The 25,123-nt window shown below is 46.9% G+C and overlaps 1 protein-coding gene across 3 annotated transcripts in view; it reads left to right on the top strand.

Moving 5' to 3' along the window:
• The first annotated feature begins 805 nt into the window (after nt 1-805).
• The window catches only part of FGR (FGR proto-oncogene, Src family tyrosine kinase), a 367,556-nt gene continuing 343,238 nt past the window's right edge, over nt 806-25,123 (top strand). For 2 of the 3 annotated variants that reach the window (XM_069622908.1, XM_069622907.1), the window contains exon 1: nt 806-1,063. In XM_069622908.1, the coding sequence (XP_069479009.1) occupies nt 821-1,063 (243 nt within the window). In that variant the 5' untranslated portion in view covers nt 806-820. The remainder of the gene's footprint in view (nt 1,064-25,123) is intronic. The other variant, XM_069622909.1, reaches the window with a different exon arrangement.

Below are 25,123 nucleotides of genomic sequence, written 5' to 3'. Positions count from 1 at the left end.
TGTACTCCTCTTGTTTGTTCGTGCTCATTAGCTATGATATGACAAGTCATTTATAACGCGCCTGTACACGAGTGTTTCTAGGCGTGACAAGACAAGGAAGGGAGGACAGAGGGAGGACAAGACAAACAATCTTACTACGCCTTGTGCCATTGAGATCGCGAGGGGGTGGGGGGTGCCAGGGGGTGTGGGGAGTGCAGGTAGTATGCACTATGCATTTTCGGGCGAAACATGTTTTGTTTACACATGTAAAATTAAAATATTCACCAGACTCCGCTGAGTACCGGGTCTCAATCCATTGATCGCTGTACACCTGAGCCACACAACTAGGTCCTCTGAGAGGTGCAGACCCCAGGCTCTACAGATATGGGCCGGCCCTCCAGTATTGTGACAGGAGATGGCTACTGAAATGCGCCCGCGCCATAGTAACTGGTCCTCAGATAGGAGTGGAGCCCTGACCCACTGGATTTCTTAGTCCACACAAAAGTAACTCGTTTTAGAGAGGAAGGGACGCCATACTTATTAGTCAACAGACCTCGCACAGGTGCAGCTGCGCCCCCTGGACAGGACACCTGTCCAATAACAGAGCTTGTCGCGTGATTTCGCCATACATCCAGTCATAAATACGATGCAAGCACATGATACAAGAGGCCAGACCCATTATAGATCCGCGCCCACCTGGAGCAAGTAATCAGAGCGGACGGCCTTCTGCACCCCCCAAATACCAGCTCTGCCCTCACCCTCTGGGATGGCCATCCTCTGTCTTTATAGCGCCTATGATTAATTCCGTTAATTTACATGGCTGGGTGGGGTCAACCGGTTGATGCCCCCCCCCCCCCATCACTCACTTCCCGTGTGTGATACTCCCCCCACCCACCCACCTCCCACTCCAGCCTTCCTGTACAATGAACAAGTGCGCCGGGCGGACGAGGGAGGGGAAGGAAGGAAGCGAGGCGACTGCTCCTCGCCAGCCACACATAGCCTGTGCGGCGCAGAGAGCGAACAGAGGCGCAGGGGGCGCGCCGGGACCCCCGGCCGGGAAGAAAGGAGCTGCGGAAGAATCCAGGTAGGGGGGAAGGGGGGGCCGGCGGCTACAAGACCTCAGGGGTACATCGTTCACACACATTGTAAATAAATAATGAGGGAAGGAGCGGAGGCCGCAGCGGGGGGAAGGGGCGGGGGCAGGGGCGCTCTCTCTCTGAACCCCTTTCAGGAATAAAGGAGCAGTCGTGGAATATGGAGAGAGGGAGGGGCGGGAGTGTGCAGATACCTTTGTGATAAAGAGCTTCACAAGGAATGCTTATTAAAAATAAGGGAGGCAGGAAAGAAGGGGTTGTTGCCGCAAGGGGGGGGGGGGGTGTGCAGAACTGGGGGGACTGGGTCACGGGGGCACGCTGGGGGCAGGAGACCTGTGAAGAGCACGCAGGTCTAATATCCCGAAGAGTGTAGTTTGGCACACGAGTCAGCCCGGGGGTGGTGGCGACCGCTTGGATGGGGGAGCTGTGATTATTGCCGTGGCCCCCACCCACCCCCCCGTGAGGAGGCAGGATCTCGCATTGAAGGAATCCGAGAAATGCTGTATCATATGGATGCTTGTGGGGGCGGGGAGGGCATGGCGATTTGGTGGAGGGGAGGTGGGGGAGTTGTTCATGGGAGGTATCAGGAAGCGGTACCACTGACTACGATGCATTGAGCAGCGATATACTCCGAGTGGTACCTGTATTGGGGGAGGGGTTTGTGTGGGAATGGGGTCTGCAGGAAGCGCATACAGGGAATGATGGGGGGCGTTAGCTGTATTCATTCAGCGCGAGCCATCACCAGCTATCGACGGCGCAGCTGCGATTACCAGTGCCTGGGAGTGACGAGGGGGTGGGGGCTACGAGTTCCACATAGCATCACCAATCCCTCGCACTATACGGTACCGAGGGATGGGTCATCATTGCCATCTTGCAACTGTCCTCAGTTCCCCCTCCTCGCACGACGGGGGGGGGGCGTTTAATACAAGTGGTAGTCATGTGATAATTGGTGACAGAAAAGCCCTGGGTTCATCACAGGGCAGGGGAGGGATAATAACCTACTCTCAACTGGGGAGTCTTGCCACCATCTTGCCTGGCATGGAGACGAGGGGGTGCTAGAGGGGGGCGTTTATCAGGACCCCAGAGTGTGTCTGTCACACCTTCTAAGATGCAGAATGTCACAGACTGACAATGAGATTTTTTGGGGTGGGGGGCGCGGGTGTAGGTGGTCTCAATGTCTTCTAACTGAATATACTCTTCCTCCCTGCCCCACCCCTCCGCCCCACACACTTTTGGCTAAGGTAGGAGGGGAGCACTCACGAGGCCTTGTTGCCTTTACACCTGCTGGCCTCTGCTCTCAGGTTTACACATCAGTGTGTGCTCTGTCGCCATCCTGGGTAAGGTTTATAAGGGGGTGCGGCTACTGCAAGTAACTACACACAAAGACAAAAAGAGGATGGGGGGCGGGCACCCAGATAAATGCCATATCATATCACCCTGCGATCTATGAGAAACAGGACTGGGTGAGCTTCTCACGGCTGGCATGGGACATAATGAGAGGTAGAAGGAACAGAAATGGGGAGCTACTCATAGCGGACAGAAGGCAGTATGTGATGTCTAAGAAATAGGACTGGGTGAGCTTCTCACAGCTGGCATGGGACATCATGAGAGGTAGAAGAAACAGGAGAGGGTGAGCTACTCATAGCTGGCATAAGGCAGCATGTGATGTTTACAAAACAGGAATGGGTAAGCTACTCAACTGGCATGGGGCATTCTGTGATCTATGAGAAATAGGACTGGGTGAGCATCTCGCAGCTGGCACGGGGCAGTCTGCGATCTATGAGAAACGGGACTGGGTGAGCTACTCACTGCTGGCATGAGGCAGTCTGTGATCTATGAGAAATAGGAATGGGTGAGCTTCTCGCAGCTGGCATGGAGCAGTCTGATCTATGAGAAATAGGACTGGGTGAGCATCTCAGAGCTGGCACGGGGCAGTCTGTGATCTATGAGAAACAGGACTGGGGAAGCCAATCACAGCTGGCATAAGGCAGCATGTGATGTATAAGAAACAGGACTGGATGAGCTACTCACAGCTGGCATGGGGCAGTCTGTGACCTATGAGAAATAGGAATGGGTGAGCTTCTTGCAGCTGGCATGGGGCAGTCTGATCTATGAGGAACAGAACTGGGGCATCATGAGAGGTAGCAGGAAGAGAACGGGGGAGCTACTCATAGCTGGCATAAGGCAGCATGTGATGTATAAGAAACAGGACTGGGTGAGCTACTCGCAGCTGGCATGTGGCAGTCTGCGATATATGAGAAACAGGACTGGGTGAGCGTCTCACAGCTGACATGGGGCAGTATGCGTTCTATGAGAAACAGGACTGGGAGCTACTCACAGCTGGCATGGGGTAGTCTGCGATCTATGAGAAACAGGAATGGTTGAGCTACTCACAGCTGGCATGGGGTAGTCTGAGATCAATGAGAAACAGGAATGGGTGAGCTACTCACAGCTGGCATGGGACATCATGAGAGGTAGCAGGAACAGAACTGGGGAGCTACTCATAGCTGGCATAAGGCAGCATGTGATGTATAAGAAACAGGACTGGGTGAGCTACTCGCACCTGGCATGTGGCAGTCTGCTATCTATGAGAAACAGGACTGGGACATTCAACTTCTCCCCGAGGCACCTCACTTGCCCTCAGACCTAAGAGCTTCTTGCGATTCAATGGGATTGATGGCAGCTGCTGCTGCGGGGAGACCCCAGGGGTGTAATTTACGTGAGTCATCGGACAGAGGACTCCAGCCAGGCAAACAGAAGCCCTACAGTGACCTGGTGGTACAACAGAAAAAGCACACATCTGATAATGTAATATTGAGTAAAACTACTTGGCACAATGGTTGTTCATCCCCTTTCAACATCCAGAGAAGGGGTCAAACGCATACACGGCAACAGCCCACACTGGCCTGTCTAGGAAGAATGATGGCCAGATCCTGATTTTTTTTTTTTTATCTTTGATCAATGATGATTGGAACACTCCCCTAAATCAGCATAGATTGCTGGCCCTGTGGTCCACTATTCCAGAGTTAAGTTCAATTTCATCTTCCGACCTAAAGTTTGTTCATCTATTTGATCGTGCTCATTTGGGGAAATGTGCTGTTCATTTCCACTCCAAGATGATTGAGAGGTTAGTGGTCGGACAGCAAGAGGAAATCCTTCTGAAGGGTTTTGAGTGTTACCGGGCATGTCAAGGAGAGTCTAGCCAAAGAAATCATCAACAGCGAAAGATTACAGTAACATGCTATTTTGAACATGGGCAGAGGAGATATCTCCACTATGAGTCTTATCTTCCGGATTGGGGCAGGCTTACTTCAGCTCTCCCAGCCTCAGCGGGAAGTCGCCCTGGGTTCTAGGGACACATGGCAACAACTAAGCTGGAACTCGCGTGGCAACAATTCCTTCCTGACCAATAACAAAAAGAGCCTCCTAGATCAATTTGACATTATACTACTCCAAGAGACATGGTTTAGGACTACTCCGATATGGCATGGCTACTCAACTAATTCCACATTCGCAAAGAAAGGATTGACAGGGAGGCCTAAGGGAGGCCTGTTAACAGCTGTGAAAATTAATATGTTTTATTGTATTGAAAGAGATTGCCGATAAACTCGGATGGCAACCTGATAACAAAGATCTGGAACAATAGGGAAATGTATCAAGAGGCAGCCATCTTGATAATTAACATTTTTTTGAAGCCCATAAGCATGGATTTGGACACAGTTATACATGACATTGAGAATGCATTATTAGCCTGGTCCATTACCTACCCAGGTGGTTTAGTCATTGTGGCTGGAGACTTTAATTGCAAATGTGTGGTAATGGATGGCAATTGGGATGAGCTGGATGATATTAGCTGTGTTGCCCCGTTTGTTCACTTGTCAAGTAGAGATGATTGTGGTAAGATATGGTCCAAATTCCTTTCTAGGTAGAACCTTTTGAAACCCAACCGACTCTTTGAGGGGGTCCCTCTCTAAGGTTCCAACTTAGTTAAAGAATTGTGGGGCGGAAGAGGTGGTTGGCCTAAATATAGTAAAAACAAGCTCAAAGGACCATGCAATGTTACAACTAGTCCTGAGTCATAGGGGTCCCAAGATCCCGCTGAGTTCATGAAAAGTGGCCCTTTGGTGCTTTCGGGTTGGGGCAGTAGGTTTGCTCAATATAGCACCAATTGGAAACAAGTTAACACTGACTTGTACAATTGGTGGAGCAACCTAACCGAGGATGACACATTTTCACAATCATTGCCAGGGGTATTTCCTAATCTGTTGTCAGGGCTCAGAAAACAAAAGAGGGCCACTAAAACTGTTCAGGCAACAATCGCTCTGCATGGGAAATGTAATAATTTTGATAGAGAGATCCAAAGGAATATATCTCAAATGAGGCCTGAAGTCAGGAATACCACTAGATGTCCACTCAAAACTTGGAGGAGAAAGAAGAAGGGTAAAGAGTTTTGGTACAACAGTACAGGAATTGGTGCTGATTACATCAACATCAAAAAGAAATTACAAAAAACCAAGATATGCTCAGAAAAATTGTTAATCAGGAGTCACGTGCCATCTGGTGGACACTAAACAACAAAAGCAATAATCAGTCCCACTGTCAATCCTCCGGAGTGTCGGGGGGATGCTTGGGTAACATACTTTGCTGATAAATACAAGGAAAAGCACAATGTAGAAAAGGCGTTGAGCACTGTTAACACCTGTCTGTTACCCTGGTCCCCCTCCTTCAACCGATTACATATCGAACTCGCTATCAACAAACTAAATAACTTGCAAGTATCTGGTCCGGATGGGGTGACAAACAGCAACATTAAGAACAACCCTGTACTCTGGGCAGACATTCTTTATTACTTATTTACCCACATCGTTGGGGATTCCATCTGCCCCATTTCTTGGACATCCTCGATACTCGTCCCAATATTTTAAAAAATTTAACAGGGAAGATCCTTCCAGCTATGACCTATTTCATTGATTGACACACCATCTAAAATCTTTGCAACATCATTGCTTAAAGAGTGGACGTTGTGGGCTGAGTGGGCCAATCCTTTGAGCCCCTTACAAACAGGTTTCAGGAGAGGTAGTGAGTGCACTGGCATTGACCGCCTGTCTACCTGACATTGGGCCTCCCTTGGGCCGATCATTGTTTGTTGCAACAATAGACCTATCCACAGCCTTGGACAATGTGGATATCTCGAGACTATGGGTCAAGCTTTCTAGTTGGGGGGATAGACCCAGGCTTATTGCGCCTGATCCAATTGCTTTATTCTAACAACTCGGCCAAAGTTAGATTAAACAAACTGGGCGAATTTTCAAGAAACATCTATCTAAACTGTGGTGTTCCGCCAAGAGTCTGTTTTAGCCATCATCTTTTTCATCTTATATCTGGCTCATCTCTGGGCTAAAAGTAGTGATTAGGGGGCTGCACTGCAATGTGGCCAGGTCTAAAAGTGAGCTGCATTGCCTGCACAGATAATCTGACATTAATGGACTATACCCCGGCAGGATTACAGCGGTAGATTGAAGGTTTAGAAAAATATCTCGATACTAGCCACCTGCAGATTTACTCCAGGAAATCTTTTGTAATGGTTAGCTCAACACAGAGAAAAAAACAGTAATTTCAAATGTAAACTAAACAATACTAAAATCCAGAGAGTTGAATCCATTTGCTTTCTTGGCTTTATAATTTCTGTAAAAAAAAATCAGGAATATCTTAGATCACGTATGTAGGCAAAGATATGCTCATCACTCCTGAAGGCCATAAAGAGTAAATTGTGCGCCTACTCCCTAATCCCACTTATTGAGTTCTACAAAGTTAAGGGGTCACCAATCATCGCATGGCTGCAAATTGTTAAATATTAGGGATAGGACATTTTTCGACATTCTTGAGACTAACATTTTAAAACAAACCCTGGGACTCCCGATCTCGGTCCAATTAGTGTCATCAGATTGGAACTGGGACTGACCTCCTGGTGGTCACAGTACATCAGGAAGAGTCTCTTTTTATTGGGCAATCTGGAACATGCAGGTAAATCTTCTCTGGGGTTCCATTTGATGGCACTACTTTCAAAAGAATCAAATCTCAATCTAAAAACATTTAAGAGGCGATGTAAAAAGATGTAGGAGTTGGTAGGTCTGAATGGTTTAGAGCCCGAGAACGTGATGAAAAAGAAAATCAAAAACTGGCACAGAGCAACAGATTTGCAAGATCTGGGTAGAGTGAAACTTTACTCTTGGAAGGAGTTTCTTTATCTACCTCCATTGGTTTTGACATTATACCTAGAAACATTCCATCTTCTACATTTCGGCACTGGTATCTCAGGTTCAGACTTCAATGCCTCCCCACCCTGGAGTTCATAGGCCGCAGGCTTGGCATCCCTATTGAAATGGGAACTTGCAGGGTGTGCAATATGGGTTCTGTTGAGACTTTATTTCACCTCCTGATGTGCTGCCTGCACTTCTTGGACTTCAGAATCGGAAACTTTGGGCGATTTGTCTATTCAACCTCTCAGATTTTAACTCATTATTTTTGGTGCAGGCTTATGACGAGTTCCCCAGTATCGCTTGCTATTGCTTTGGTTAAAATGTTAATGGTAATATTTTCAGAGCTGACCGAGGTATCGGAGCAAGGTATAAGGGACTTGGTCGGCATTGACGATCCTTAATGTGAAAGATCTCTAGTGTATGCAATCGGTAAACCAGCAATAATGTTACAGACTTGGAACTCTTAAGGACATGCTTATTTTATGTACTTTTAATTTGTTCCCTTTCTTTCTATAATGGTATGTTATAATTATGTGTATTACAACTTGTGTAAATGTACTTTTTGTACAGAAGAGCACACACCCAACTAGCTCAAACAGATGCCAGGGTATGTGTTCTGGGAAGATGGTTGGGGGAGAAGGGGAATAGGGACAAGCATTACGGGGTGCTCGTCTCTCCTCAGTCTCAACCCTCATAACTTCACTTCCCCTGACAATAGTTCCGGCTTCTAGGCTGCGCTTACCGCGCCACCTAATAGCCAAAATTAAACAGAAAGGAAAAGCAGAAGTGCGCCTCTTCATAAAACAAAAGTGTTACTATATTTTACTCTCCCACTCACCACTAGCCTTAATATGAACATTTTAAATTCATTACGTATTATGGTCTAAATCCCAAACGGAAAATATTGCATAGGGAAATGTACAATATAGACACACATTACATTGGAAATAGTAAATGGGGGGGGAATGTGATAACAGTTAAAAGAACTCTAAATAAGGGCCGTGAGGATAGCTCAGGCTCAACGCATTTGTCTTGGAAGCAAAACTTTAATTAATTAACAAATGAGGGGTCTAGCCCTGTTGATTCTCTCTTGCAAAATGCAATTTAAAGAAAAAGCAATGCATAACCTCAAAGTTATTTTCGGATTCAAATGTTCCCTTTTCTATATGATTTTTGACTTACTTGAATTCTATATTTTTGTATTAAACCTTTTCTCTAATTATCCTACCTGCCAAACTGATAACTCTTCTGACCTCAACATTTGCCCTTACACCCATAGAAAGTTTGGCTTGTAGAGCGTGTGTGTAAAAGGAACTGACATCGCATAACATGTTTTATAGTGCCTTTACACTGTTTCATGTAGCATTGGATCAGTTTGCAGCAGACGCCCATGTAAGGGGCGGAGGAAGTTCGACAGTCTGGTTTGTTGCAGACTTCAGTATCAGGGTGACTGGACACTACATGGAGCTCAGGGAGACTCGGCTGCTAGGAGCTCCGCCCAGAATAAGGATTGTTTCCCTGCGGCAGAGGCGTTGCTGGGGGGGGGGCTGAGTGGGGTCTTTTGGTTGTAGCCCCGGATAGAAGCTCAGGGGCTGCAACTAAAAGACTATAGCTAGCCCCAAGTCCCGACAGTCCTGATGTTAGCATAGCACAGATCTTTTCCAGACCTAGCAACACCCCTGCTCTGCGGGGAGGAAACCTGTGCATGCCAGAGGAAGTGCTGCACTTTGACACAGAAGCTTTAGCTGGGAAATTGAGCAATTGCATTGAAACCAATTGTGGCAAAACTTAGTCTGGCCATTGGGTTAACAGCTTCAACTCGTGAAGCACGAAAGGGTGCGTGCGGTTCTGCTTGTCTAAGGTCAGGGAAGGAATTGGGTCAGCACAAATTGGAGCTGGGCTCTGGCAAAAATGTTTTACCGGCCCCAAACCAACAGAACTGAAGAGCCCTCTGAAAAAAATTATCTGCCAGCATTTAGAACAAAACCTTCATACTGAAAACAGGCCTATTAAGGCAGACTGTGGGGTTTCTGCAAGTAACACAAGGAAGGCCATGTGAAAAAGGCCTCCCTGTCATTCAAAAGCAAATGCAGCATTTTAATTCACAAAGGTAGAAGAAATTCAAAGGTCCCTTTCACATGAAAAACAGGATGTTTAAACACTGACACCAAAAACGGCTTTGCATGTGTGTTTGCAGTTTAAAGCAAGACATGCATGAGATAAATGGATCACTGATAACATAAAGATGTAATGTAATGTAAAACGAATGTATAGAGCACACCTCCACCAACTAGGGCATCATGGTGCTACAAGGTCAGGGGACTATACCGAAGGAAGAGGGAAAGAAAAAACCGGGAAACGACAAACGTAGAAAAAGAACAAGTTACTTACTCCTGGTAATGTTCTTTCCACTTGATGCTCTTCCCACGTATTCCTCATCTTTGATATCTCCAATATCCAGCTTCAGCTGCTTCAGAATGTTTTCTTCGGAAGAGGGAGCTTTGCATCGATGTTATGTTATTTTGCATTTATATAGCGCCTTATGTACCATTGGTATGATCTCAAGGCAATGGTAGGTGGAACGCTCTCGGGAACCGAAGTTCAAGTCCGTAGAGAGAGAGAGAGAGTCATAAGGTGCGTGTGAGCACCGGATATGTGTGCAGCGGTGTTGCATTCCTGTGATAGCTGCTTCTTAGCGGAAGGTGTGGTGGTTGGGAGATCAAGAGTATGTGTTTGTTCTGGCAGGTTGTTATCCAGATCGATTCTGGCTGCGTTAGGCCTGAGGAGAACGCCTAGGCTGGAGGGTGTGTAACCAGCTGTGTTTAGTTAGGATGATGGGGAGTATGAGGCAGGTGATGGTATGAGAACAGCTATACCGAATGTTGTCATAGTATCGCTGTGTTCTAGTTGAGTGGTGGTGTAAGGGAGAGAGTAAGCGTGGAGATGTGATAAGGTGGTTTATATCTTCAGATTGAGCACACTCCAGTAGTTGCATGCACTCCAAGCCGTTCCATGCACTCGCACCATTCTATGCCCTCCCACCGTTCTATGCCCTCCCACCATTCTATGCCCTCCCACCATTCTATGCACTCCAACCATTCTATTTACCTCGGCTGTTTTATGCACTACTTCACCCGTTCCATCCACATACTTCACCCGTTCCACCCACATGCTTCACCCATTCCACCCACATGCTGCACCCGTTTCGCCCATCCATTTCCCTTGATTCATCCACATATTTCACCCGTCCTTCCACATACTTCATCAGTTCCATCCATCCATCCACTTCACCCGTTCCAACCACATACTACACCTGTTCCAACCACATACTACACCTGTTCCAACCACATACTACACCTGTTCCAACCACATACTTCACCCGTTCCATCCACATACTTCACCTGTTCCATCCACATACTCCACCCGTTTCGTCCATACATTTCCCTCGAATCATTCGCATATTTCACCCATCCTTCCACATAATTCACCCATTCCATCCACATACTACACCCGTTCCAACCACATACTTCACCTGTTCATCCACACACTTCCCCCTTTCCAACTTCATACTTCACCCGTTCTATCCACCTGCTTCACCCGTTTCATCCACATACTTCACCTGTTTCATCCACATACTTCACCTGTTTCATCCACATACTTCACCTGTTTCATCCACATACTTCACCTGTTTCATCCACATACTTCACCTGTTTCATCCACATACTTCACCTGTTTCATCCACATACTTCACCTGTTTCATCCACATACTTCACCTGTTTCATCCACATACTTCACCTGTTTCATCCACATACTTCACCTGTTTCATCCACATACTTCACCTGTTTCATCCACATACTTCACCTGTTTCATCCACATACTTCATCTGTTCCATCCACGTATTTCACCTGTTCCATCCACGTACTTCACCCATTTCGTCCATCCATTTCCCTCGATTCATCCACATATTTCACCCGTCCTTCCACATACTTCACCCGTTCCATCCATAAATTTGATCAGCTCCATCCATCAGCTTCACCCGTTCCCATTCACATACTTGACCCGTTCCATCCACATACTTCATCCTTTCCATCATCCCATTTTCTCTGTTCCTTCCACATACTTCACCCGTTCCATCCATCTACATACTTCACCCCTTCCATCCATACACTTCGCCCCTTCCATCCATACACTTCACCTGTTCCGTACACCCACTTTCACTTGTTCATTCTACCTATTTCAACCGTTCCTCCTGCATACTTCACCTGTTCTTTTCACCCAGTTTCTTCGTTCCTTCCACACATTTCATCTGTTCCTTCCACATACTTCATCCGTTCCATTGATCTACATACTTCACCACCCGTTCCATCCATACATTTAACCCGTTGCAAATGGGCAGAGGGTCCAGCTGCAGAACGCTATGGGCAAACACACACGGACAATGGGCCAATCAGGGGGAGGGTGGGTGGGACTAGGAGGAACCAGGAAGCGGGGAGGGAAGCGAGGCCCGCACGCAAGGGGAACGGGGTCTTGCAAGCGTCAGTAGCCGCAAAATCCATCCATACACTTCACTGGTTCCGTAAATCCATTTTCTCTGTTCAATCTACCTACTTCACCCGTTCCTTCCACATACTTCCCTATTCCATTCACCCACTTCCCCGATTCTACCCACCCATTTGCCCGATCCATCCACATGCTTCACCCATTCCACATGCTTCACCCATTCCACATACTTCATCCGCCCCACCCAGTTCATCCGCCCCACCCAGTTTGTGCGTTCCACTCACATGCTTCATCAGTTCCAACCCTATACTTAATTTCTCCCCCATACTTCACTTGGTCCATCCACTTCACCCGTTCCATCCACATACGTCACCCGTTCCATCCACATACATCACCCGAATGCTCCATACTCTACACCGTTCCCTTCAACATACTTCACCCGTTTCTTCCACCTACATCACTCGTTCTGTCACATACATCACCCATTCCGTCACATACATCACCCATTCGCTCCATACTGTATACCTGCTCCACACTCTATGGGCCTCATTACACAGAATGCGGTAAACCATGGTGCTATTGGCACCATGGTTGCCGCCGGTACCATACCGGTACCACCATGGAGAAAAGGGGAATTACCACCCCATTCCAAGGTTGGCGGGGCGGTAATTCCCCCTTTCTCCATGGCTCTTCCCCATTCCCATTTTTGCCCCATAGGGCTCAATGGGAATGGGGAAGGAGCTAATTACGGTACCGCAAATTGTGGTACCGTAATTAGCACCAAGGTGCCTTTCCGGGTCCCAACTTTAACGGCTGGTCTACACCAGCCGTTAAGGTCGGGTCCCACAAAGGGACCTCGTAGTAAGGTGGTAAGGGTTTACCGGTAGCGGTAAACCCTTACCGCCTACCGTGTAATGAGGCCCCATATCTGTTCCATTCAACATACTTGACCTGTTCCGTCTACCCACATTATCTGTTCCGTCACATACATACATCACCCATGCATTCCACATACATCACTCGTTCGCTCCATACTCTACACCTGTTGCACACTCTTCATCTGTCAACATATTTGACCCGTTCCTTCTACCTACATCATCCGTTCTGTCACATATATCACCCGTTGCGACACATGCATTACACCTGCTACACAATGTACGCCCGCTACACACTCTACGCCCGCTCCACACCCTAGATCCGCTATATGCTCTAGACCCATTACACACTCTACACTCGCTCCACACCTGCTCCACACTCTACACCTGCTCCAGACACTACATTTGCTCCACACCTTTCTTCCACTCCACACCCTACATCTGCTCATAACCTCCTACATCCGCTCAACACCCTACGTCCGCTCCATGCTATCATCTACTCCATAGCCTACCTGCGCTCCACGCTCTCATCTGCTCCATGCTCTCATGCATTCTGTGCTCTCATCCGCTTTACGCTCTCATCCGCTATACGTACTTCATTCTCTCCACCGACAATCATCTGCTCTACCGACTTCATCTGCTTAACTCACTTCATCTATTCATCATGCATTATCGGTTCAACTCATGTCACTTGTCGCACGAACTCTATCCATCCCAAGTTCTCCATCTGTCCCATGCACTACACTCGTTACATGCACTTGAATCGTCTAGTCTATTTGTTCCACTTGTACTGTGCACTTTTGCCTTCCATACCATATATCTGTTTCATGCACTCTACCAGTGTTCATGTCCCTCGAGGGCCTCCGTCATGAGGATGATGTCATGGAAGGTATATATACAAAGCGCAGCGCCCGTTGGCTTCAGTTCTACTGTCAGAATGACACGAAAAACAGAACTACCAGCATTGATGTCATTTAGACCATACTAGACTCCAAAGGAGCGTAAACTGCAATCACATGGAAAATCCTACTGCAGTGTATGCTGGGAGGGACGATGAGGAACACGTGGGAGGAACATCCAGTTAAAAGAATGTTACCAGGGGTAAGTAACTTGTTCTTCAAATGGATTGTGTCCTCCCACATATTCCAAATCTTTGATAGACTCCCAAAGCAGCATTTGTTTTGTCAGCGGGAGTAAGAATTTTGCCATCTAGGGGTGTTGTGAACCGAATGAAGGACTGCTTTCTCAAAGCTTCCATCCTGATTTAAGGTATAATTAAGTAAGTAATGACTTTGTAAAAGTGTGGATGGTAAACGAAGTGGCTGCCTCACAGATATTTTTTATTGGAACCCCTCTTTGCAGTGCAGAAATAGCCATGCCCCCAGTGGCATGGGCTCTCAAGCCTTCTGGGGGAACTTTCCCAGTCAGTCTATAGCCTTCAGTAATAGCTAATATAACCATCTGGACACGGTTTGTTTAGTTACAGTCTATGACCAGTATATCCTATAAACAGTTGGGCATCTAAATGAAATATTTACATCCTTGAAATGTAGACACTCAGAGGCTCTATATGATTATCATCCCAATCTGCTGGAATGGTCCGATAAGCAGCTTACTTGGAGATTGTGGGTGCTGCTTGCACCACCAGGCTTTCTGGAGTAGGATGTTTAGAGAAGTAGCTGGGGTCGCTACTTGACGGCCTATATCTTTTTGTCAAATTTCTATTGACTGCCAGACTTGATTCTGGTACCTCCCAATCTGCACTTACTCACTTTTGTAGCGCGACATGAAAAGATAGGTTTGGATCCCTCTGAGAACATTTGTCCAGGATGTCCATGAGGTCATCCTGTTCGAATGGGAGGGCAGGCCTGCTCCATCCCATAAAATCAGTGACTCTGATCATCAATTGTCTGTAAGGTGCATCTGCATGATCTTCTGGTTCTGGCTTGCCAAAATCCAATTCTAGTGAGGTGTCCATCCCACTCGCTGTTTCTAAATATTCACGCACATCTTGCATCTTAGATTCCTCCGATATAAAGCTATCCGGGATATTAGGAGTGCCATATTGCAATCCAAAAGGTGGATCGTTATCATCTCAAGGATCATTGTCTTCATAAATGGAGGTGAGTGACTTAAGAAAATCCTTTCTAGGTGTGAAGGATTTTTTAATTACTGGTAAAAGCATCAATGGCTTCGAGACAGATGCCAATGGAGTCGTCATTAAACTTGTTTTTTGCATCAATGTCTTTGACAAAGATGTCTTGGGCATCGGTGGCATCATCGGTGCCACTGGTATCGATGAATTCAACGTTGACTTGTCTGTGGACTGTGTCGATGATGGACTTCGATGGGTGAAAGGATTCTTCGATGACTTTTTCGTGTCGCAACGGCTCTAAAAAAAACTCTGGTCACAGGCTGGCCCAGAGTGGCAAATGGCCTGGAGAAAGGGAACAAGGGAACCTCATATTTGCACACGAAGACCCCCTTTGTTTAAATAGACTGTCACAATTGTTGCATTTTCCCAGAAACCACAAGTCGCACTTATTACATGTGTGTTTCATTTTTTTAGATAATTTCCGAGTGATTTGTTAATATACAATTCCTCCACCTGTGACTTAGGGAATTGTAATGACCAGCTAAAAGGTGTTCCTTGTTGCTCTGAACATGTTCTGAATTTAAGAGTTGGTGAACTTGGCTGCTGTTTTTTTAAATCCCCCATGGTTAGCTGAAGCGGAATATATTTGTATTATGGCAGTTACTAGTAAACCACAAAGTTTTTGACACATAACTAGATTTTTTACTAAAATGTTGACAAAGGAACAAAGGGGGATTTCAGGCGGAAGTTGCCATAGGTCTGTTCCAGACTCCAAAACCAATCCATAGAGAGAAGCTGGACTTGGGGGTAGAGAGAAGGGTAACTGTCCAATCATGGTTGCGAGAATTCTTGCAGGGCATCACCCAGTATTGAAATCTTGATGGTGTCACCGCTAGTATATAAAGTGAAAGCACTATGAGGAAGGGACACAGCTGCTGAAATTGACCATCCGGCTGCTGCAAGGAAACGCCAAAAGGAGATTTTGCTGAAATTGCATCTGGGTGGAGTGGTCTATTGCTGGCGAGGCCTAAGAGCTGACTGTGTCAAACAGTGAAGGGACTATCTTTGAGAGTGCAGGGACCAGACCCCTGCCCTGTCCTCCCAGAGGGCCTGAAAGGCAGCTGGCATTCCTGAACTCTAAACAGAGGTTTTAAATCTATATAAAATTGCGCCATTTGAAACCAAAAGGTGGGGGGAGTCTGCTTGCCTTAAATCCTTTTCCTTTATAGTGGGCGGAGGGGGGTGCAAAACTGGGTAGATCCTTGGCCTATTTAACAAAGCAATTTCATTAAATTAATTTTGTTAAAATTCAAAATTAACAAAGCTCATTCCCACTGTACGCTGAAAATTATTTATAGTCTGTAATTTAATTGAGCAATCTTTCTGTTCAGCTTCCCCAACACAGGCCTTTAAGTGGAGTGGGTCTGAAAATCCCAAAACATCCCAATTGTTTCTATCCAGCTTTAACCACTTAGCCGCCGAAACATTGAGCCATCGGTTAAACATTTCATACACACAGGCGTGGTGGTACAGATTTTCTCTCATAGTTGGGCTGTGTCTTATGTAGATCCCTGTACCATGGCTTGGTCTACAGACCCTTGTTTTAGGTCATTTGAGAGGTTGAGTTAAATTAGCAAGGGCTCTAGTGAGAATCTTTATAGGTCAATTAGAAGACCAACCTTCCTAGAAATGTATTGAGTACTTGCATCTACTATCCCCATTCTTGCTGAAACCAGTCATGTGTTTATATTTATATTTAGTATTTAATAATGAGTTTGTTTATACTGTTTGTTTTATATACTTACATAAATTGAGAGCTATCTGTTTGTAACCAGACACAGTGAATAACTACTCTGTTGTAACTGAATACAATCCGAAAAGGAAAAACACCAAGTGGCCACTAGTTTGTTCAACATTAAGTGTGAACTCTTCTTCCGAGGATTGGGTCTGGTAGACTGAAGAGGAACTAAGTGTAACCTTCTGCGCACACTTCCCCCAAAGAAGTTTTAAGAATTCATTTCTAAAGAAGTAATTTGTTTTCCTGGCGGGGCAGTTCTTTTTGTTTTTGGGGGGAGTCTGCTTGCCTTAATTCCTTTCCCTTTATAGTGGGGGGGGGGGGGGGTGCAAAACTGTGTAGATCCTTAGACTATTTAACTAAAAATATAAATGTAATTAATTCCACTTGGCAGAACACCACAGAGTGAATTTTGTTACAATTCGAAATTATCAAAGCTCATCCCAGTGTGCGCTGGAAAAGTATAGTCTGTAATTGAATTGGGCAAACTTTCTGTTCAGCTTCCCAAACATAGGCCTTTAAGTGGACGAGGATCTGAGGTCCAAATTCTTAAATCATCCATATTGTTACTGTCCAACGTCCCATAACACAGGCCTTTAAATGGAGGGGGGCTTTGAAATCCACAATTATCAAATCATCCCAATGTTTTGCTGTCCAGCTTCCCCAAAACAGGCCGATAAGTGGGTGGGGGTCTAAAATCCAAACTCGTAATTCATCCCAACAAGAAGTTTAATTGTGAGCCACAAAGAAGGTGGTGTGTCATTTTAGTGTGATCTCTATTCCCTATCTTCCAAAAAAATACAAATATATTACCTATCCCTCGGCCTGGCTCTTGACTCACAGTGGGCACGGGGGGAGATTTGTGTGACTCTATATGAGTCTTCAGTAAGGCCAGCTCTAAAAAAAACGTATGCGTGTATTGCAGGGATCCTTGATTGGTGGTTGGAAGGAACTCCCGAGGTTAAGGGTGGTCTCAATATAACGCAACAGGTTAATAACCACAACAGTTGATTAAGGCTTCTTGGCTTCAGCAGAAAGGACAAAAGTGTCTAAAAATGTCTCTAGGGCCCAACTAGGAAGGACCACATGGACAGAACCACAATGTACCTTTTGCTGTAGATGTTCTTGCTGCTTGACAGGTTGGAGTCAGCTTCAGGGTGCTTTGCAGGCTTCTGTGACAGAGTTTGAGACAGGAGTCAGCTGTGGATATCAGGTGGCAAGATGGTTTGGCGAGAAAAGCTAGATGAATTGCTGCACGCGTGCCTACACGGCGGCTAAGGGTCAGGAATCGCTGTGTCGCTGCTAATCAGAAGTTCTGAAGCTCTGGTCAAGACATCTCGGATGTCTTTAAGCAACTGCGGCTTGCCAATGGTCAGTGTTGCAGTCAGTTGTGGATCGAGGAACTAGATTGGCTCGAAAATGTCCTTTAAGGAGGATGGCGGTAGATGCTTGTCGAGGCACTTCTCCCAGCTTCTTCAATGGGATTGTGACGTCCTTTAAGGCAGACAACCCACAGCAGTGGAGTGTGTTGCAGGCAGCTGCCTTGTCCTTGGTTGGGTATACACGCATTTCGTCAACCACTTTTTCATCGTGGGACTTTTCATCGCCGACCGTTTCATCGCCAACATTTAAAAAAAAAAAAAGTTTTTAGGGGGGGTGTTTGTGCGGGTTGGGGTATGATTATTTAAGTAGGGGGGCTTGGGGGAGCGCAGCCCCCCCATAAATAAAAAATTGTTGGCTATGAAACAGTCGGCGATGAAAAGTCCCACGATGAAAAAGTGGTTGACGAAATAACGTAGAACCCTTGGTTGTATGTTCAGAGACCTTCAGGCACTCCCTATCCAGGAAGCTTGCTGCAGAGCCTAGCAGGGCATGATGTGTGCTGGCTGGGTACAGATTCTGGAGCAGCTGGGAACCTCCGAGTTCTGTTTCTCCCTCTGTTCACTTGTGGAAGATGTAAGGCAGACTGTGGGCTTCATTACGAGTTTGGAGGCAACCATGGAGCTATTATGCTATTAGCTCCATGGCTGCCTCCAAACCGGGCTCCATTGGAGGCAACCAGGCTCCATTACCAGGTTCCTGCAATGAGGAATAACCGGGTCATTCCGACATAGGAGGACCCGGTAATTCCTCCTTGCAGGAACCATTCCCCATTCCCATTTGAGCCCCCCTTGCAGGAACCATTCCCCATTCCCATTTGAGCCCCCATAGGAGGTTACAAGTGTCCCGTTGTTACCTCCCTCTTCCCCTCGCGGGACCCGCAAAGACGTCCGGTTTTACCAGACGTCTGATCCGGGTCCCGCAAAGGGAAACTCGTAATCGCCCCTGACGGAACAAAGGGGGCCGGTTCCATACCGGCCCCCTTCATTCAGTCAGCGCCAGGGTCGTATTGAGGCCCTGTATCTTGAGCCAGGGTCCAAGGTTGAGTTCTTCTTTCATACTTCTTATGAAGTCATCAGATGATCTTTCAAAAGAGGGGCTCTGCCTTCTTTTAAAGTCAAGTGGGACACAGTGATTGGTGTAGGCTAAACCTACCTTAGTGAACCAATCCTGGGGTTCCTGTAAACGATCTTCTGTACGGGTGAAGTCCTAACTAGAGTGCTTTGCAACAGAAAAGGTAAAGAGGTGAAAACGGGAACAAGGTGTGCACCAGAACTAATATGGTGGAACCCTTCTCTCAACAGAAATGGCCCTGGGCTCACTCCCTTGTGCTACTAAGTCCCACCCATCTTCCTGTCTGTTATGTTCAGAGTTTCTCTGGTTCATGGTCCTCCCTCTGTGGTTCCAGTTAAAGCGGCAGGTCTCCCTTGAAGCTGCAGAGAGACCAGACTCTCTGACTCCTGAAAACCACATTTTTGCACCTTATGAATAGGGTCCCCCTAATGGGGTGACCTACTGGAACAACAGAGCCAAACATGACAGTTCACTTCAATCGATACTGAGAGGCGGGAGCTGGCTTCATGTTGACAGTTTCATATGAAAGCTTGTTGGGCTTCCGGTCTCCTTTGTTATCCTCTGCAGCCAGGCCCCGTGTTTGAAGTACCCCCTGTTGGTATGATAATTGCTGCCACCTGCTGCAAGGATAACAAAAGAGAGCATGGTATTTTTATGGGAGACTATGTATTTAATCAGGCTGACTATGGCAGGGGGAAGGTTTGGCCTCCCCCTTCCTGGGGATGACATTGGGCCCTCCTTAGCTGTCACATTCCAACTAAATATGACAGGGGAGGACTGTGCCTATAGGCTGTGTCCAGCCCAGAGTACACAGGTCTGTGCTTGTTGTGAATTGAGCATAGGGAAATATGTGTGGATTAGACCCACATATTTTCCTGAGGTTGATCTAGCATCATTCCTTTCAATTAAAAATTTAAATAAAAAACAGGTGAGCGCACGCCCACCATGCGGATGGTCAAATTACTCACACATGGGTTCTACGGGAACTTCCCTAATAAAAAAAATGTAATGTTTGTTGGCTTTCTGACACTGCCTGGATCGCATCTGGTCAGTTTGTTGATCACATCACTGTCATCAACACTGAAAATGTCCTTCAGCCGATTCATTGTTGTTCCCTAGGGTAAATGATTATGATTTATTTTGTGTATTAAAAAAGAGACTTTAGCAGCCACGTCTGCACATTGCGGGTGCTAATAGCTGGTATATTTCTGTCCTAACAGTGCAACGTTTCTCCTTTGCCTTTCCTTGTTTTAAATTGAACATTCTACCCCTATTGGGTGGAATGTTCCATCCATATATAAAAGTCAAAAGTTGTGTGTGGGTTTGTGGCTTGGCAAAACATTGTTCCTTGTACAATTTCACACCGTTTCACAAATCTGCACCAAATTTTGCATAGTTACCTGCCAGGAACCTCCAGACATTACTGGCTACATGACATGTGGACACCCCACCCAGTTCGCCCGATTTCAGCACAAATCAAAATTTGTTTGTAGGTTCGTGGCTTGGCGAACATTGTTCCTTCTACAATTCCACACTGTTTCACCAATCTGCACTAGATTGTGCATAGTTACCTGTTAGGACCGTCTGGACATTACTAGCTAAATTACATTTGGACAACCCACCCCTTTCCCTGGATTTCAGCACCTTCACACATGAGACGGTTGCCTGAAATCGGCAAAACATCAATGTGGTCATAGAGGGGCCGGTCCCGACACGAGGAGCACAACTCGAGGTCCAGGCCCTAGGATGCACGGTTTCAAGATATTTGTACTGCAAAGCATCACAACGAATTGCACCATGCCAGTGTGAGGAGACAGGTGGGGAGAGAGCACAGAAGGTCCCAGTATGCAGCAGCACACCAACTCTCGCCTCCCCCCCAAGGTCTACTCTTGGGTATGTTGCCAGCCACACATGCCCATTCTCTGTGCAGTTTACTTCAGGCGGCAAAGCATATTATGCGATAAGCGAATCGGATTAGCGACCTAGAGGATCAGTGCAAACTTTTGCTAGTTAGCAATACCGTCACTCTCATCAGGCCATTAACAGTTGGTAACATCCCTCTGCCCTCGTTAAATACCCTAGCCAAAAACCAGCTGGCAATGGCCCTCGGATTGATGCATTATTACTTGATAACCAATATTACCAAGCGCTATTTAAAAAGTCACTTAATGGGCCTCATTACACGGTATGCGGTAACCATGGCGCTATCAGCGCCATGGTTGCCGCCGGTATTTTACTGTGTCCGCCTTGGTGGATGGCGGAATTACCGCCCTACTCCAAGGTGAGCGGGGACGGTAATTCCCCATTCACCAAGGCACTTCCCCATTCCCATTTGTGCCCCCATAGGGCTCAATGGGAATGGGGAAGGAGCTAATTACGGTACCGCAAATTGCGGTACCATAATTAGCACCAAGGTCCCTTTGCGGGCCCGTTACTTGAGGTCATAGTAAGGCGGTAAGGGTTTACCGGTGCCCTTACCGGTACCGGTAAACCCTTACCGCATTCCGTGTAATGAGGCCCAATGTCTTTAAGTTTGGGAAACACCAACGTCGTATCATGGGTAGGTTACATAGTAAGCCAAACAAATCACAATGAAACCTCCCTAAACCAGATCTAGTTGAGAACGAAATTAATCATCAACCAGATTTAGTTTTCTGCATAGTGTTGACTGTGGGGAATCTATGGGGTGGGCTGGGGGATGGTCATTCCCCATCCCAATGCCACTCCTTCCTTCCCCCTATTCAGTCAAATGGCAAATTGGGATAGATCCACTTTCTATCAATGAAGTGTATTTTATCAATGAACACACACGCACAAACGCCAGAGATGCCAAACCCCTCCATGAACCTACAATGCACCTGCCCCATCCTACATTGAAGGGTACACACTGAACCACTTCAACAATGGACCAAGCTACACAGGTGTTGGGTGTAGGCATGTGCCCATTCCGGGCCACTTCCTTTGCCCCGACTCCAGGTCCCCTCCTTTCTACCTCAGCAGTCGGGCCCACATTGTTTTGTCCCTTTCGTTGCCATGTGCTGATATGCAGTCTATCTTCTGTGCATGTATCCAAAAAAAAACAAACGTGCACTATCACCACCGTAATGGTCCCCTGGCGCTCGGGCGGATCGGAAAAGGAAAGAGGGTGGGATGTGTTAGTAAGTTTGAGCGAGAGCAAGAGAGCAGTGATTCTGCTGTGGCAGCCTCAGCGCAGTTAACACTGTTCGCTGAGCTTAGGTGTGTTTTTCGGTTGGTAACCATCATGTGTTGTAGTGCAAGGCTATGTGTGTTGTTTTGTTGTTGCGATGTAGTGAAGCGCGTATGGTTTGTAGTGCTTTGGAGGTGTGGTTGTATATGTGTAGAATGTGAGTGGTGTATGCAGAGGGGTTAGATTGTTTAGTTGGGTTGGTTAGTGGCATCGCTATGTAGAAGCGACGCATGCTAATCTTCACAATCCTGTCTAGATGTGGCGCAATGCTAATCTTTACAATTCTATCTAGATGTGATGGAAGCTGACATTCACAATTCTGTCTAGATGTGACACAAGTTAATCTTTACAGTTCTATCTGGATGTGACGCAAGCGAGTATTACAATGCTGTCTAGATGTGACACAATGCTAATCTGCACAATTCTGTCTAGATGTCTGTCTTTTCTGTTCCTTCCCTTCCTTCTGGGATTCTTCAGTGTCACTATTCTCCAACAAAGAGAACAAATGTTGTGTTATGTTAAGTTGATTCATACTGTGTACTGCTGTCATTTCCATAGTCTCCAGGTGTTCCATCCACAAACCTCTTCCATATTTTCACTTTCACCTTGGGAGCCACATGTCCAGTCCACAGTCGCCCCCACCCTACCCCTGGAAGTGGCTGGAGGAGCTACTGCTCCTGCCGATGACCCAGGGATGTCATTAGGGAGTTGCCAGGGGTCACAAGTGCGACACATGAGGTCTTCCCCCCCCCCTACCTCTGTGGTCTCCTTTGCTACACCTTAAAAGAAAAGAAAAGGTTTTTTGTATTTTTTTTTTAATGGAACCTCCTGGGCTGTGGCCAGCGCCATGTAGTTCTTTGTTTCCGGAGTGGCTTGCTTTCTTGTTCAGGCCTCTTAAAAAACAGGGCGTTCTGCAAGTGAAACTCTTTGAGCAATAACCCTAAATAAGAAAGAATAGGAATAACAAATAATGTGTCTTTCTGGAATTCTATAAATAATTGCTAGACTCATTAAAGGTTTATTTCAGGCACACTTCACGGGGCGAGTCACTGATTTAGTCTTTCCTTAAACACCTCAAATTCACAATGCAGACAAAAACGTGCAAAAAGCATTTAGAGTAGAATAAGCATCAGTTTCGGACTATGTATTTTGCTTTTCACAAGTTGCAGTTATAGCATGTTTTTTATGCCGTTGTCTCTTTTACGATCATCACAAGGCATTCCAACTTGGTGTCCTCAGTCACTTGACAAAATCCTTGTGCCTAAAAGTTTGTGTACAGTGTATCTATAATCAGGATATCACTTTCGAGATGGGGTCAAATGACATAACTTCCTGCGATGTTATCAGATGTCAAGGGTCGTGTGATGTCACTTCCACTACCCCTGGCATTTTGGTGAAATGACGTCCTTGCAATAACCTTCTGCCATTAACCAGACTTCTACACCCTTTTGGGTGCACACTCCTTCCTTGGCTTGGCTGTCTCCATATTGACCGTAATTGGGGTTTGCCTTTGCGCCCTGGGCTGACCAATCCTTAATATTCTCCTGAGGCGGGGAATTTGCGCCTGCTGCTACTTCCCTGGCTACACTTCCATGTGCGCCAACCAGAGGCATCCTCTAAGCCGCGAGACACTTTGCCAGCCTCTGGTCACCGGGGAGCACCCATTGTGCCCATGGAAATGTCATTGGGCGCTGCGACCACATCCCCTGAATAAAGGGTCCGGGTCCCATATGGTGGTAGTCTCATACTTGAAACCCCTTCCTCCCACCACCATTTCCTGGGGCACTCCAGGAGGGGGTGGAGTTTGCACTATGCCCGACACCCCCCTTTTATCCATTGCCTGTGGTAAAACCTCACTTTGCATGGATCCCTCTAAGGCAGGATGTTCCACCTGTACCGTGCCACTAGCCTCGCTCACCACATCTACCTCCACGTGCACCGGGACCGCATCCCCTCCTAGCCAACCTCATCTCCTTTGGTAGGGCAGGGAACGCCACCTTGGCGGAAACCCTTTCCTTCTGGGCCTGGGTGCAATTTCCGTGCCCTCGCCCTCAACAGTCATAGTTGTCCCCACACTGTCCCTCACCTGTAATTGTGCAAGTACTTTCACCCATGCCACTGGCACGGATTGTATCGAGCAATTTGTCAGATTCAGGGTTTGTGGGCACCTGCTCCTCCCAGCCATTCTCCCGTATTCATTCAATATGCTTCCCCACACCTCTTCCCACTGTGGCAAAAAAAACTCTGCTTGCTGCCAAAACAGTATCCCGCAGCTGTATAATCCAACAGCTTCGCTATCTTCTACCCACTCCATACTCTCCCTCCTTAAAACCTCAAACAGTTTCCCAGCTCTGCCCTTGCAAGCCCCTGGTGCTCCTCCCAGCACTAGAAATGGCAGGGCCTGAGTCGCTGCACCCTCGCTCTCTGCCCGCCCCGCAGAGGACCACCAAAACTCCAGACGCCGCCCGAAAACCCCCCTCACCCGACAATCGTCTGCATGTGCATTGGGGACTGAAGGACATAGAGGCTTTAGTCCAGTACTAAAGGGAATCGGGACTGCTCCTCATTGGGAATCGGGACTGCTCCTCATTGGGAATCGGGACTGCTTCCAGATTGGTGGCCAACGCCTCTCCACTGCCGCCACGAGTAATGACAACCATGGATGTGATTGGCCAGGGATGGGCTGCTACTCTGGACTTGTAGGAAATGCAGAGAGAATGGTCAGGAATATCCAGGGCCAGGATAGCCATCAGTGCATCGATCCAAAACAAGGCAATGCTGGTCCACCCTCATAATTCAGTGGTGCTCTCCTATTTCCACCGCCAGTGTCTTAACAGATCAAGGTGCATGGCAACGCTGGCCT

The sequence above is a fragment of the Ambystoma mexicanum genome, chromosome 11 (assembly GCF_040938575.1).
Source record: "Ambystoma mexicanum isolate Mex_15411 chromosome 11, UKY_AmexF1_1, whole genome shotgun sequence".
Lineage (NCBI taxonomy): Eukaryota > Metazoa > Chordata > Amphibia > Caudata > Ambystomatidae > Ambystoma > Ambystoma mexicanum.
This window is presented reverse-complemented; position numbering and strand designations above follow the sequence as displayed.